Genomic DNA, 16601 nt, shown 5'->3' on the forward strand with positions numbered 1-16601 from the left:
ATTATTAAACTTTACATTTTGTCATTTCATTTCATTTTATATATATATAAAACTTCCCTCTCACCCTCTTGGGGTGGTATCTGTGTCATCCTCTACCAGAGGCCTGGGAGTTTGGTGGTTCTTAGCTGTTCCTAGGACTGCTCTCTTCTGGACTGAGGCTTCTGATGTTGTTCCTGGGATCTGTGGGAGCCACTCCCTCAGTTTGGGGGTCACTGCCCCCAGTGCTCTTACTACCACGGGGATCACGCTGGCCTTGACCTTCCACATCTGCTCCAGCTGTTCTTTCAACCCTTGGTACTTTTCAACCTTTTCATGTTCCTTCTTTCTGATGTTGGCGTCTGCTGGTATGGCCACATCTATCACCACCGCTTTCTTCTGCTCCTTGTCTACCAGTATATATATATATATATATATATATATATATATATATGTTCTTAATATATGTTGTTTGTATATCTGGAGTTTGTAACAAAAATAATTTCCCCCTGGGATTATTAAAGTATGTCTGATTCTGATAATCACAAAGGGTGTCTTGCTGGGCTGTAGTGTTGTATTGCATTAGACTGTACACGTGTTTCCACCGCGTACGTTGCATGGGTTTGTAAATCTGTCCAGTGCAAGCAGGGGAACAAATCCTGGACTATATGTGTGCACTTCACTGGCTGCTGCCTGGCGATGACGTGTCGGTGGCTGAGAGGATACACACACACACACACACACACACACACACACACACACACACACACACACACACACACACACACACACACATCCTCCCTTTATCAGATAACACAGATAACATCAAGATTAAATACAGAGAGAGCTCCATTAAGACAACTGTTGTTATCAGGATAATTTAATTCGCGTTATTATGTGTTAGTTTTACTAAATAAAGATGAATGTTTGCGCCGGTGGAGAATCTCACTCTTTAAAGATCTTTGTTGCGGACTGAAAGAGGCGGAGTCTAACCGGGGCATAATGAAGATGGCCGCCTTCACTGAAAGGTAAGACAAAGCGGGTCCGCTGTTTCATCGCGAATATATCGTTTGTTTGATGTTTAATCTGCGTGCTGGAGGCCAGGGATTATCGCGGTGGGTACACACTTACTGAGCGTGTGAGTAAACGTGGTGTTTCCGGGTTTTTATCGGCCGCCAGGGAGGAAAAAGTCGAGATGTTCTCCTTCATTGAATTAGCGAGTTGACAGGCAGCCTGCAGCGATGTCAGCGAGGTTAGCGCCATATCCTGATCCCCACTGGTAATTAACGACGGCACTGCTGCCACACAACCAGCCGGTAATCCGTCTGTAATAAAACCTGTGCATTGTTGTTGTAGGATTGATAATTTGGAGCCGTTTTTCTGATTTATTTCCTCAGATTTGCGTTTGAGCGTCAGCGAACTTTAGCCCGCATTAGCTAGCTGTTACGTTAGCTAATGCTGTCTCCTGGCATCCTCTCCAAAGCTCATCACATCAGTCTGGTGAGACAGAGACAGAGACAGAGTATGAGGGCTGTACATAATAAAAAGGATTTACGTGCAAGGGCTCGGGGTCTAACGTGAACAAGGTAGTTGATAAATGGACATTGTAGCTGCAGCAGGGCGAGGAAACGGGAAATGGTTTGTGTGACATTTTCTGGCGCTGCCTTTCACTCGGGGACACATTTTACCACCAGAGAGAGATCAAAGTCTGTGTGTGTGTGTGTGTGTGTGTGTGTGTGTGTGTGTGTGAGAGAGAGAGAGAGAGAGTTAACTCCTGTACATGTGCTGTAGTTTGGCTGGAGTGCTCTTGAGTACTGTGGCGTTGCTCAACCACATGTGGGTGAATGAACTGGAGTTGGTAAATAGCCTTTACCATCTTAAGTGTTGGCTGTCTCCCTGATTTTCTCTGTAGGATGGCACCTGTCTTGCTGCTCTGGCTGGCTGTGTCCCTCAGTGGGACGTTGGCTGTGGACAGGGGCAACTTCAAGACCTGTGACCAGAGTGCCTTCTGCAAGTGAGTGCAAGATAGAAGAGGAAATAATACATTTACTTACTTCCAAAGAAAACTACACTATAAGAACTGATTTATCACTGGTGCTGAATCTTGTTATTAAATGTTAAACAGGCGTCAGCGAGCACTGAAGCCTGGTGAGTCTCCCTATCGAGCCCTGCTGGAGACCATGGAGCTGACCAACACCAGACTCACCCTGCAGCTCATCAATGACAACAATAAGGTAAATAACACACACAGTTCACAATTATGGTCTTGATATCAGGACTTTATAGATATGGCACATCTGTTATTAAGCCTGTTTCCAGACCGGCTTCTCTGCTCAATGAAAATTTCAGTGAAAATTTTCAAACTTTATTCATACTTTGATGAAAGCCCGACTTACTAGTTCCCCTTCCTTGCCTGATATGGCAAACGAAGTGTAATGCTGAAAAAAAATGGCCCTTGGCTGAACCCATTTGCTGACCTGTGCTGTCATGTTTATGAGATATTAATGAAATTCCTCTGTACGCTCCTTTACTTCTCCTGTATCTCCCTCCCTTGCCTCTCACCCCCTCTCTCTCTCTCTCTCTGTGTGTCTCTCTCAGGTGCATCTGCTGCTTGAGCTCTACCGTCTCCAGGGAAACATAACGAGGGTGAAGATTAACGAGCTGAAGCCTCTGAAGCCTCGCTATGAGGTCCCCGACGTGCTCATCAGGGAGCCACCTACTGAGCCGTAAGTCTCCCAAGGGTGTTACTGACTGTGTGGCGTGGGCGGGTGGTTTTGATATCGCAATCCAAAAAGACAAATTAAACTTTTAGTCCTGCTAGTTGTTGTCGTTTTTTTTTAATTCTGCCAAAAAATATAGCTTATAGGACAAAAATATGTCCTACAAGCTATATTTGGATTGAAATGGAGCAACAGTGGGGGAATTGAAATTGTTAGAACTGCAACAAAAAATCTTCTAGTGAGGCAAAAGAGCCTTTTCAGATCTCATTTCAAATGTTCAACCTTGACATTTAGTTTGGCTTTACTGGGATTTAACAAGGGAAATGATACAGCACTTATAACTTTGGAGCAGATGGATAGTGAGTAGATAAAGAGTTCTGTGTTCCATCACTTTACGTTTTGTAAACTAATTCCCTCTCTTTAACTTCCTCTCCCCTTCCTCTCTCTGCCTCAGCCTGTCTCTCTTGTCTCAGGACGAGAACGGGGTGGTGCTGTCCCTGGGGGCGGAGTCACAGAGGGTCATCGTGAGCGCCCGGCCCTTCCGATTGGACATTATGGAAGGGCGAGATGTGTTGATGTCGCTGAACTCGCGTGGCCTGCTGGCCTTTGAGCACCTGAGGATGCGCAAGGACACGTGAGAAACTGCGCATGCACACACATTTACAAATGCCAGCCCTCTCTTTTAATCCACGCCCTCAGTCAGTGGATGATTTCTATTTTTGTTCCCATGAAATGGTTTGTTTTTTGAGTATTGTCTCTGACTCGTTGTTCTGTCCTCTTCTCCCTATCATCCTAGTTTCTCCTATAAAGTAACTAGCACAGTGGCTAGCGTGTGGGATAATATCAAGAGGGTATTCTCTAGGTAAAGACCCTTAAGATTTGTAAGTGTGTATTCTGTTCCTTGTGCTAATGCTGCAATAGTGACAAAGTGTAGGGACTCCCATCACACCAAGTACAGTATTTACCCTGAAATAAATGTGAGAGAGAGAGGGGTGTAGGTGAGTGAGTGAGTGCATGTCTGTGTTTTAATTCGATCCAGATTGAAGGGGTCCACCCCCTGTTTTTTTCATCCTCATGTTTTTAAAGGATAATTTAAACAATAGTTGCCACTTAAGATGTTGATTCATTTGTCTTATTTCATGAAACAAAGAAAAAATCATCCTGATCATGAAAGAACACATTCACCTCAAATGATGTGTAGGGTCTGCTGTGCCTGCCGGTGTTTAATTGCACCACTGTCTCGTCAGATCAGCGTCTGATTAACTAAATCATCTATGTAGGGTGTCACTACAGCAGATCTAACACTGCAGCTGCATGACTGACTATGTTTCTTGGCCAGTTATGTTAACTGAAGTAATTAGTCACACTGAATAAGAGCTAACTGCTGTAGATGTAAAATAATACTAGTCGCAGCAGGTGTGGACCAGTTTAGAAGCAAAGCTTTTCTTCCTTTACACACACTGTAGTCTGTGTCCCACCACATAGTTTGTGTCTTAAGTTCAGATAATGCAGCCCGCTTCCCAAACCCAACAGCAACATCTCTCTTTGTGGTTATGCTTGATAACAGCATTAGGGTTAACAATTATCTAAATTGGGACAGTTTCTGCAGTTTTTGCTGTGACAGCCGCACTCTCATTAATGTGGAAAAACGGCTTTTATAGGAGCCTTCCTCATTAGTTTTATTGTGACAGTCCTGCATTGATGTATTCAGCATGGTTGCAATTTAAGATGGAGGCTAAATTAAAGAGCAGTGTTACTGAGTGAAACTGTACAATAACAAATCATCATTTTATTGAGACAAACTGAAAATGTTTGCTGGGTGAAACATCAGCCTTCAGATTTTGTGACCAGGTCTGTTGCAAAAACGCTGAGTTGGGGTGGGCTATGGGCAAAATAATACTCATATTTTGGGATTTTGCGTACGATAATCGCATATCCTTTAAAATGTGATTGAATTGTCAGCTGCACTTTGTCCACCAACGCGTACAGCGCTGAAAGCTCATAAACTCTTTTCGGCCCGGGGTCAAGGTTGAACGATTTCATTGAGTGCTCTCGCTGCGCTAAAATAAACGTCCGTCATTTTTACCGTGAAGGCTAGCTCTGAACGCTAGCCCGGACCCACGCTCGGCACTAAATCATCTGAAGTACCGGGGCTTCGGGACCGGGTGTTGATTTCTCTATCATTACAACGCTGCTAAACTGTTGCGGAGGATGTGGTCCGTGATCACTCTGTGATCACGGGCCTGTTGTGTGACTGAATCCTGCTGTTGCTGTGATGATTAATGATGTGGGTTTCCGGGGTTCATTGTTTTTGTAAGTAATTTAAATACTCGATAATGGAAATTTGCCATCGTCAAACAACAATGACATATTATGAACTATATATCGCCTACGCTGAGTCAGGTCTTGGGGAGTGTAAAAAAGTTGTATAAAGCTTGTTGTTAGAGGGAGGTGTGCAAAACCTTAAAAACTGCATCACGATTGAGTCGGTGTCAGTTGGGGTCGAAGACTACAAGCTTGAAAATTAAGTCCAGGGGCGTTGAGTTGGAAAGTAATGAGGTTACCAGACCACCTGTAGCCGGCGCCTCCTCTCTGCTGAGGCTCAAGTCTGCTTTTAGCTACTAGCGTAACACTCCCAAATATCAAATCAATTCAATTCAGCTTTATTTTCATTTACCACAATGTGCACACACATTTGTAAACGAGAAGGAGGAGCTCCAGCTGAACTGTCGACAGTCGAGTGCGTAATGTAGGCGCCAGGTTTTGACCAGGAAGAAGAGTAAATGGAATAGAAAAGACGATAACTCTGGGTTTTCTATCGTGACTCAGCCAACGTTATAGTCGTACAATGCGAAATTAGTGGAGTACACTTCCTAAAATCCTGCGAGGAGCAATGCAGACTGTGCAAAGCAAGAGCCTTGTTTTTCTGCTGTAATGTGAATATGGCTTAACATGCTTTCATTTTGGCACCACTGCCTCTTGCATGTGCACTGCTGCAGGTCATGCACCTCCACAGCTGTGTGTGTAAACTACCAAATTTTTAGGAGTTCAAGTTCTAGTTTGAAAGGGTCTTTGGTGCAATGCCATGGCATTGATTACACCATGGTATGCAGGGGATCCACTGGGTACCAGTTGGTTCTGTAAGGAGCCTTGTGGGTGTTACATGCTGCAGCCTCTAGAGGTCCTGTCCCATAATGCCAAGCTTGAAATAGCCACAAGGTAGGGAGTTGCTCAGTCCCCTTTGTCATTAAAGTTATTCAAGACCTTGTAGAGTATTTATCATTGTCGGGGGGGGTCATACACCAACCTCCCTGTTTGTATGTCCTTTTTCTTTTGTCATAGTTTAATTATACTCCCATATATTGTTACGCATCTCAAGCTAACATGACTTTCCAAGTGACACATCTTTCTTTTTCCTATATATATATATATATATATATATATATATATATATATATATATATATATATATATATATATATATGCTCACCCCCTCCCTCCTTTCATCGTGCCATGGAGCAGTCAGGCAGACCCAGAGGCTGAGAAGAAAGAGGACACTGATCCGGCAAACCAGGCCGAGGTACTACACACTGAAACACACTTTCTTTTCCTCTTCCTCTCTGTGTTTTAGATTTCTACGCTGTATCACGGCCTAAATCTTCTCTCGTAAATTACGTTTCTGTTCTCCCCGTTTTCCTGCCAGACAGCAAAAGAAGAGGAAGAGAAAGTAGAAGACGGGATGTGGGAGGAAACATTTAAATCGCACTCAGACGGCAAACCTAATGGTAAGTCCTATTTATATTTTCACTGGTGTGTGTGTGTGTGTGTGTGTGTGTGTGTGTGTGTGTGTGTGTGTGTGTGTGTGTGTGTGTGTGTGTGTGTGTGTGTGTGTGTGTGTGTGTGTGTGTGTGTGTGTGTGGTATTATATCTGAAATAAGTCTTGTGTGTAAGTGTTAATAATGTTTTGGGGGGGATAATTGACTTAATTAATTGGTTTCTCTCTCCTTACAGGTCCATCTGCTATTAGTTTAGACTTTTCGTTGCCGGGGGTTGAGCACGTCTACGGCATCCCAGAACATGCAGACACTCTCAGGCTGAAAACAACAGAGTGAGTCTCAACAAAAAGGCAGTATTGTCAGCGTGGTCCTCACTGCACTGGATCAAGCCTGAGTGTTTTTCTGTTTCAGTAGTGGAGATCCATATCGGCTCTACAACCTGGATGTGTTCCAGTACGAGCTGTATAACCCGATGGCCCTTTACGGTGCTGTCCCAGTCATGTTGGCCCACAACGCCCACCGGACCACAGGCATCTTCTGGCTCAATGCCGCCGAGACCTGGGTGGATATCAGTTCCAACACAGCTGGAAAGGTACATCCCTTAATCTTTCTCCTAGTTTCTGGGACTGTCTTAGTCAACAATAGCCAGTAGTAAGTTCCTGCTTCCCAAATTTCCAGTGACTCACTCACTCTTGTCTCTCTCAGACGGTGTTTGGGAAAATGTTGGATTATGTGCAGGGCTCCAGTGAGACACCACAGACAGATGTGCGTTGGATCTCCGAAAGCGGCATCATCGATGTCTTCATCATGCTTGGACCAACACCCAAAGACATTTTCTCTCAGTATGCCTCTCTTACAGGTAGGAAGATGGATGACTGACCATTCGCATGAACACAAAAATATTAACAAATATGTTGTCTTAAATAGATCCTTCATGACTTTTTGCATTTATCTGCAGAGGAACTATAATATCTTAAACAATTTGGACACATTTTTAATTAGATTAGATCAACATTAATTATGTTTAATGCCCAAATTCAAGAACTCACACTTTTTACGTAGAGACACAATTGATTCATTGAAACATTTCCCTTCACGCAGAATTGAACTTACTAGAGAGCTGCGGTTGTTTAGACATTAAACACAAAGGCATTCGCTCAATTTTTAACAAGTCATGGCTCCAACAAGAAAAAAACACAGAAAATAAAGTCACAATATAGTTTTTGTCTCCTCATTCTCAGCGTCCCTCCTCTTGTCGCCCCACAGGCACCCAGTCCTTCCCTCCCCTGTCTGCTCTGGCCTACCACCAGTGCCGCTGGAACTACAACGACCAGGAAGACGTGCAGACAGTGGATGCGGGCTTCGACGAGCATGACATTCCCTACGATTTTATCTGGCTTGACATTGAGCACACTGATGGCAAACGCTACTTCACCTGGGATCCACACAAGTTTGCAACACCAAAGGAAATGCTGCAGGGTCTTGTGGACAAGAAACGCAAGGTACTGATAATCCAACAGCACTCCTGCACGCCTGCAGTCGATGTTGTGATCCACAATTTCATGAGTCTTCTTTTAAGAGGTTCTCCAGTGTTTATTCTGCTGCTTTCTGTCTCACTTTACCCAGAATCTCCTGGGTTTTTTTTTTTTTTTTTGCACTGCTCATTTTACATTGTTTTTAACAGATGGTGGCCATCGTGGACCCTCATATCAAAGTAGACAGCAACTACAAGATCCATAATGAAATCCGCTCTCGAGGATACTATATCAAGAATAAAGATGGCGGAGACTATGAGGGCTGGTGCTGGCCTGGTAAGAGACACAACATCAATCCCCAGAAAATATATAGAAATGCAAATATGTTAATGTGAATATGTTTAGGTAGAGAACTGGATCTTCACTGAGAAACAAAGTGTGTAGCGACATGTTTCTGAGTGTGCAGAGATCTAACAAGGAATCTTTCTCTCATGCTCCTTTCCATCCTCTGTCTTTCTCCTTGGCATGGATGATGTCCTTTTTAGGTAGTGCTGGCTATCCAGACTTTACCCGTGCAGACATGAGGGCCTGGTGGGCCAGCATGTTCGCCTACGATCAGTATGAGGTGAGTCCCAAGGAAACTTCTCTCTCTCTCTGCCATCTGCAGCTAAGTTTCTGCTGTTGCCCTTTCTTCATTTGTAACTTCTGTGCCCATCTGTTCATGGATTTAAAATGGCAAATTTCCCATGATATGGTGAGTCCAGACTCAAACCCACAATCTCTGTCCAATCTGCAGGGTTCCATGGAGAACCTGTATACATGGAACGACATGAATGAGCCGTCGGTGTTCAACGGGCCAGAGGTCACCATGCACAAGGATGCAATGCACGGAGCGTGGGAGCACCGTGACGTCCACAACCTGTATGGCTTCTATGTGGTGAGTGCACACAGTTTGTCTTTCGTCTTTGTGTGACAGAACTGAACCTTTCTGTTAAATATTTCCCAAGCTCTGGATAATTCAGACTTTAGACATGTGGACTACTGTAGTTGATTTACAGGAAAAATCACTGTGGAACCTAATTTCAAACTTCAGTACAGATATATGTAATCGAAAAATAAAATGGCCTGTAGCCGTTCAACTTTGGCAGCTTATGTCAGGTGAAAATATATTTTCATTTTCCACCAGTGGAGATGAAATCTGAGACATTCTGATATAAAATAATCTTTGTGATATGACTGTACTGTCAAAGCTCACAAATAGCTTTGAAAGAGAACCAAAATATACTATAAGGATTAAAAAATACCCCTTCTACTCCACTGATTATTCTGTGTTTAACCTGCAGCAAATGGCCACGGCGGAGGGTCTGATCCAGAGATCAGGAGGAGTTGAGCGACCATTTGTCCTGACCAGAGCCTTCTTTGCTGGCTCACAGCGCTACGGTAAGCCCTTTAGTTCTTTCAGGCATTTTCCCCTGAAACAAAAGCAATTACACTAACCAACATTGTCTATTGTATTGATTAAAAACTGTTTAACCCTCAACTGTTGGGCTGTGTGCTTAAAAAAACCTTTTGTGTCAGCGCAGGACCTAGAGTGTTCAAGTGTTTGTGTGTTTGTGTCTGTAGGTGCTGTGTGGACAGGAGATAATGCTGCTGAGTGGGACCATCTGAAGATCTCTATCCCCATGTGTCTGAGTCTGGGTCTGGTTGGAATCTCTTTCTGTGGTGGTGAGTATTATCAAAGTGTACAGTCTGCTGTTACACTGCTAGTTTGTCCCTTTGGTCAGCGTAAAGTGACTTTTGTGACGAACAAAATATTCAGAAAACTGCTGAAAAGTTTTATGGTTCATTTTATCCTTTTTTCTGCCCCTTTTCAGATGACTTTTTTCTAAATTGTTATTAAATTTTTTTTAGGTTTCCTATTTAAAGAGTACAGATAAACAAAATGTATACATACACGCCAGTTTGACAGGAAGCACACACCCGTTGAAGCAAAAGAACATGAGCAAGAGTAAAAATAAACAACATTGGGAGGGTATATCTTTCACTTAACAACAAAGTCTACATATATACATACTCTCTTACATACACGTGTGTGTGCGTGTACACACCAACCTATCCACTTATAAAATATTCACATCAACTCACAATGGTTCTGCCTGGAAGAGAAAACAACCATTTTAAGATGGAAGATTTTCTCTCATCACCACCCTGTTTCCACGATACAAAATCAGGCCTCAAGTTGATCTCTTTAATGAAAATTTGTAAAAATGGCCAATGTGTCAGTAAGCTATTTTATTTTAAACCATTTAAGAGATCAACTTGAGTTCTTAATTTGAATTATATTCTCTCCATTGTGTGTATATTATAGATCACGTCAGTCCATTTATCTATGGCTGGTTTGTCTTTCTTAAGCCATTGAGCTTACATTTAACTAGAATTAAAGGGTAATAATATGGATCATCACCTTCATTAACATGTAAATGCCACAGATTCAACTATAACTAACAGTAATGCAGGACTGTGGGGGTTTTTTTTGAAGGAAGGAAATGGATCTGTCAGTATTCAGACTCCCCAGAGTGTTTGTTAATGTTGTCATGGAAACGTGCACTAATAAACTGCATGAGGCGTTACCATGGTGAGAGCACAAGTTCCCCAGGTAATTCTGACTGCAGTTGTATATTACAGTTATGCGATAAAAGAATGAAGCTTGTGTTCAGGATCAGATCAAGTGTTTAATGTCAGTGCACCTACGTTAAATAAAGCTGATTTAGCACACATTTAATTCTCCTCCACTTCTTGCCATGAGCTCTAAAAATAGAAGGTCTCAAGAGGTTGTTATGTCTGTCTGCTTTGCTTTCCCAAGATATTTTATTTATATCAGGCTCCAAACAGCCAAGAATCCTTCTCTAACACTGAACCCGTCTGTCTCATAGCTGACGTCGGTGGTTTCTTCAAGTCTCCCAGTACTGAGCTGCTGGTGCGTTGGTACCAGACGGGGGCGTACCAGCCGTTCTTCAGGGCCCACGCCCACCTGGACACACCCCGCCGCGAGCCCTGGCTGTTCGGCCCAGAAAACACGGCGCTGATCCGTGAAGTGGTCCGCCAGCGTTACACCCTCCTGCCTTACTGGTACCAGCAGTTCTACCACGCACACCAGACTGGACAGCCCGTCATGAGGTGAGGACCGGATGGGAACCACTGCTTCTATTAGTGTGTTTTATCTTGTCTGTTGTGGTGAGTTACAAAATCATCACCAAAATGATTTTTGTTTAATCCATCAAATACAGATCTCAGTACCTGCTTCTCTTGAGATCATGTTACTGTGGCGTTTTGAAGTAGACACAACCAAACTACTTCCTGTTAAAAATAATTGAAGACTTAATTCAGGCACATATATTGGCTCCTATTTATTATTTATAACAAAAAAGTAATGACTCAAACCAACAACATCACTAATCAGTAATGCAGCAACTGGATAAATTTTTAATTTCTTAATTACTAAAGTCGTCAGTCTGACACAACAGAGCATGAACACCAGTCTAATAATAAATAATGTTACATATGACTGTGGTATAACACATAATGTTACATATGACTGCAGTCTAACACATAATGTTACATATTACTGCAGTCTAACACATAATGTTACACATAATGTTACATATGACTGCAGTCTAACACATAATGTTACATATTACTGCAGTATAACGCATAATGTTACATATTACTGCAGTATAACGCATAATGTTACATATTACTGCAGTATAACGCATAATGTTACATATTACTGCAGTCTAACACATAATGTTACATATTACTGCAGTCTAATACATAATGTTACACATAATGTTACGTATGACTGCAGTGTACAACTGAAGACTGAGGTGTGCATTATTTTACTATAGAAAAATGGAAATTCAAAACAAAATGTCCCCTAATCTGAATTTTAATTTATCACAATATCCCAGTGGACAAGTAATACATTGTGGTTTTGGAATCATATTATTCAGTTCACACGTGTATCTCTGTTGCAGACCACTGTGGGTGGAGTATCCTCAAGATCCTGCTACTTTTGCTCTGGATGACGAGTTCTTGATCGGTGAGACACACAACACACATTTATTTTTCCTTTGCAGAGTTTGAACACATCCTTCAAGAGTTCTGTTTATGATTTTAGTCAGAAATGTATTAAAAAAGACATGTAGTTGGATGTGGATCACTTTTGTTGATCGACAAACTAGAATTAAAAACTATAAAATTGTTAAAATAAGGCAGACGTGGTTCAAAATGATCAAATCCACTGACGTTACTCAACTCTGCTGCAGGGAGAGATTTGTTGGTGCACCCAGTTACTGAGGAGGGAGCCAGGGGAGTCACCGCCTACCTGCCTGGCAAAGACGAGGTAAGATGACAGTTACTGGATCTTTCTGTCAAGAAAAAGGTCTTTTTATAAGACATGGTGTCAGTAATACAACTGCTCTCTCTTAACCTGTGTGTGTGTGTGTGTGTGTGTGTGTGTGTGTGTGTGTGTGTTTCTCAGGTTTGGTTTGACGTCCACACTTTCCAAAAGCACAACGGAGCCCAGAACCTTTACATTCCTGTCACCATGAGCTCTGTAAGACACACAAAGATGACTGGCAGTAATTTAACATTTCTACATTTCAACGCCCTCCACAACCTTTATCCTTTGGTTTTAACGAGGAGCTTTCTGACTTCTTTTCAGATCCCCGTATTCCAGCGTGGCGGCTCCATTATTCCCAGGAAGCTTCGAGTTCGCAGGTCTTCCACCTGCATGGAGCACGATCCCTACACTTTATATGTGGCTCTCAACCCTCAGGTAACTGTTGTACAAACCCAGATAACTGCTGTAAGACACAACTGTCATCTGCTGCTATTTTGACATATTTGCGTGCCAAGTGGCGTTGTCATACTTGAGCTCTGACCTTTTGTCTCACAGAGAACTGCGGAGGGGGAGCTCTACATAGACGATGGCCACACCTTCAACTATGAAAAGAAGGAGTTCATCCACAGGAGCCTGTCGTTTGCCAAAAACATCCTTTCTTCTGCGTAAGTGATTAATTTTCTCAGTTCTAGTTGAGTAGAATACTCTATTTAAGTAAAAATCCACTTTCAGCTGTAGATATTTCAGTACATATTTAACACAATAAAAGCACAGTAAGACTACTGTAGACATTAAATGTTAAAGAAAAACAGCAACAGTAGGAATCGGCATAGAAGTGGGGAACCATTTATTCTTTCTCTTCTAGGGGTGCTTGATCATTTTTGTACTGTAAAACCTCTTGCGTATTAAATCCATGTCCCTGCTTGGTCCACAGTAACTTGGCTCCAGAGGCCCAGTTTTCCACCCGCTCCTGGATCGAACGCATTGTCATACTGGGAGCCAGTAAGCCCAGCAAGGTCACCCTTAAGACTGCTGGTGAGTGTCGTTCACAGCATTTCTCTCACATTTTTCTGAACACAATTCTCACAGGTTGACTCATTTCTGCTCGGAGGAATCTTAAAATGGCCTCTAGTGGTTTTTGCAAGAGGCAGTTTAGCAGGTTTTATAGGACTGAGTTAAAAGACTGGATGGAAGTTGAATTAATGTGAACACAGTAATAAAAGAAGCAGAAGAGATGGTTGTTAAATAGTTTGTAAGTTTCTCCTATACAGTAAATAAGGCAGCATGGAAGTAAATCCGCCCCTGTTGTTTGTGCCAAATTAAAACGTGTTAATACAGGTAATTGAATTCATTCATTACTCATGAATCATCTTGGCTTCTCATTTCTCCTTTTACCTTTAGCTGTCATGTCAACTACTGCTACGACTTACTTTCTCAGGTTGTACTACCAAATGTTTTTGCTCAGTCTTGAAGCCATTTTGTGTGGACAATTTTACTTTGTGTGCACTTAAGCTTCTCCAGACAGCGGTGTGTGAAAAGTCGGAAAATGGCCGTGAAAGGGTTGGCTGTGGTCACACTTCAAAGTCGGGTCACATTTTATTTATATAGCCCAAAATCCCAAATCTCAATTAGCTTGAGGGGGCTTTACAATCTGTACAACATTCAGCATCCTCTGTACTAAGCCCTTCGATTCGACCCCTTTTTAACAGGGACAAATCCAGGTGCGAGGCCTGAAGTTTGGATTTAGAGGCATCGACTGAGACTGGTTGTCTGCTGTCAGCAGGAAGGTTATTCCAGACTCTGTAGTATTCTGAGAACACAGGATGGGACATGAGGTTTAGTGAGATTGGATGGATAAGAAGTTTTGTAATTCATCAGAAGCAGAAGTCTGGTTGTAGTTCACTGTATCTGCAGCATTTTGAACCATTTAGAGACTTGTAGTGCTAGAAAGCAGCAGACCAGATAACAAAGCAGCATTACAATAATCAAGTCTGGATGAAAAAAAGGTGTGAATTAAGATCTCAGCATCAGTCATGGACAAAAAATAATTTAGGTATGTTACACAGGTGGAAGAAGGCGATCTTGGTGACTTTAATGTGCTGATAGAGAGAGAGGGTGATTCTTGACTGTTAGACTTTCAGAAACAGTTGTCGATAGCTTCTGTTGGTTGATCACACAGATGTCTGTGTCTTGTGACGTAGACATGATTAAATTACTTTAAAGGATTTCAGCCTGGGTGCTGTTTCGCAGAGGTTGTTGAAGTGCAGCTTGACTGGCTGAGAGTCAGAAAACAAAGTTCTTATCCCTTCTTGTTTTAAAGATTATGTGTGTGGTTATGTGAGATGTTTGGGGTGAGATTCACGGACCTTGTTCTCCTTACTTTCTCTAATACCGTCTCTCCTCTTCTGCAGGTGGACAAGAGAGCCAGCTGGAGTTTGAATTTGATGCCTCCATGTCTGTGTTGACGCTCCGCAAGCCCGGCATGAACGCAGGGGTAGACTGGACCGTGACGCTTCAGTAACCATGGAGACGAGGAGAAAATTACTGAACTGGACTGAACAGAAACAAGGCGCTGATACCTACGACTAACCTAAAGCAAGACAACAGGACAGCCACAATGGAAAATAAAAGAACACACACAATACATTAAAACACATACACACGCATACAGACCTGTTAGTCGATCTGAGCCACATTAACGTCTCTGCCATGTCCCTCTTGTGTTCAGTCACACTGTAATACCTAACACAACGGAGTTACTACTAGATAGATAATTAAGTTTGTCACATTTTTCAGATAGATGACAGCTGAGCAACTCAAATCATGTCATTGTAATGAATCATTGGGGTTTAAAGAAAGAAAGAAAGGAGAGAAAAAAAAAAAAAAACTATTCAGGCACTTTTTGTTTTTTGAAATGTCCACCTGGTTGTCCATCCAGTCTGCCTCAGAGGAAAGATCACTGTGGGGTGATTGTTTGCAATTCAAAATGAAGGTTCACATTCAAGGCACATGCTCCACCTGCTGGTGATTCCCTGTATCTGTCCCTGACTTGATACTAAAAAAAAATCATTCCATCCCTCTTTTGTAAGCCAAGCACTTGAATCAGCTCAACCGTCTACTTGTGCCACGTTTCATATATATATTTGGAGAGAGCTTGCCATCAGTCCTCTGCGTGGCTCTACACATTTCATCCTGCAGTACTTAACATTTGTTGATGCCACAAAATGGAAAGACATCATCTTTCTAATCCAATCCTGGCTAGTTCTTTAATGTTCAGCCTCTCCCCGAGTTTGTCGGTGATGAGTTTGTGTGCGTGGAAATGAGTCATTGCTTCACGGTGGAGGCGATCAGGTCGTTCAACTGCTGCACAGAGGGGATTTTCAGCCGTTCTTTTGAACAAACTTGTCAGTGGGGAATCGCTGCAGGGGACTGAACCACTTTATGTTTGTGGATCATCCTGTCGACGTGCTTTCTTTGTTTTATGGAGTTGTTTTTTCCAGCGTTGTTTACTAGATTATTTTTTAATGCACTTGAGGAAGAGAGAGAGAACTTAAAAAAAGTTGTTTAGATTTTCATGTGTTACTAGATGTCGGGATCGTCCAGGATTTCCAGTGTGTCATTTAGATCTAAAATAAATCTAATCATTGAAAGGTGTTTCACTTGCAAATATCCACGTGCGCACTGAGAAGTCGTGAATTTTCAAATTATTCTCTGGAGGCTCTGGATTCGGTCCTGACTAGTCAAATCATCAGACCTTTTTAGGAGTTTTGTTGTTGAGTTTGTCTCCTTGATTGTTTTTATGATCATAAATATACGTGTTGCTACAGTTTTGTTGATGATGGCTTGAATTGGTGGAAACAGAAGTGAAGGAACAGACTTCAGCTGTCAATCAAAGTTGTCAGACGTAATAAGATGAGACCAAGTGAAAATAAAGTTGACCAAATGTAAAAGAAGTCCCTGGTTTTGCTTTAATTAAGAGAGTTCCTTCCTGACTACATTTCTGTCATTTAATGAGATATTTGTTGTTTGTATTCATGTTTGTTTGGGTCTGTGTCACATTTTCTAAAAGTAAAAGGTTTCAGAGAGAGATTTTTAAAGCAATCATTTGCTTAAAGCTTAAAGACTTTAAACACTACTGAGCCCAGTTGCTCTGTTAACATGCAGCTTTGTGGGACACAATACAGACAGTAAGTTAAGAAAATCCAACCATAAACATGTATTTTCCCCTTTCCCCTTTTTATTCATCATAAAA

General features: G+C 42.1%; 1 protein-coding gene across 5 annotated transcripts; it reads left to right on the plus strand.

Annotated features, from left to right (window-relative positions):
- The first annotated feature begins 787 nt into the window (after nucleotides 1–787).
- ganabb (glucosidase II alpha subunit b) lies at nucleotides 788–16302 on the plus strand. 5 transcript variants are annotated; one of them, XM_051418986.1, is made up of 25 exons: nucleotides 788–1004; nucleotides 1889–1990; nucleotides 2102–2210; nucleotides 2575–2702; nucleotides 3151–3330; nucleotides 3493–3558; nucleotides 6219–6276; nucleotides 6400–6481; nucleotides 6708–6804; nucleotides 6884–7064; nucleotides 7178–7331; nucleotides 7739–7974; nucleotides 8157–8283; nucleotides 8493–8572; nucleotides 8744–8884; nucleotides 9291–9387; nucleotides 9571–9672; nucleotides 10881–11124; nucleotides 11982–12046; nucleotides 12273–12349; nucleotides 12488–12562; nucleotides 12671–12784; nucleotides 12905–13014; nucleotides 13284–13384; nucleotides 14761–16302. In XM_051418986.1, exons 1-25 carry the CDS (start codon nucleotides 979–981, stop codon nucleotides 14868–14870), a joined length of 2862 nt encoding a protein of 953 aa, XP_051274946.1. In that variant the 5' UTR covers nucleotides 788–978; the 3' UTR covers nucleotides 14871–16302. The 5 variants fall into 5 exon arrangements, with proteins under 5 accessions (XP_051274946.1, XP_051274944.1, XP_051274943.1 ...); XM_051418984.1 differs by lacking the exon at nucleotides 788–1004 and adding an exon at nucleotides 1039–1091; XM_051418983.1 differs by lacking the exon at nucleotides 788–1004 and adding an exon at nucleotides 1203–1255.
- The last annotated feature ends 299 nt before the right edge of the window (nucleotides 16303–16601 follow it).

The sequence above is a fragment of the Dicentrarchus labrax genome, unplaced genomic scaffold, assembly GCF_905237075.1.
Source record: "Dicentrarchus labrax unplaced genomic scaffold, dlabrax2021, whole genome shotgun sequence".
In the NCBI taxonomy this organism is placed as follows: Eukaryota; Metazoa; Chordata; class Actinopteri; family Moronidae; genus Dicentrarchus; species Dicentrarchus labrax.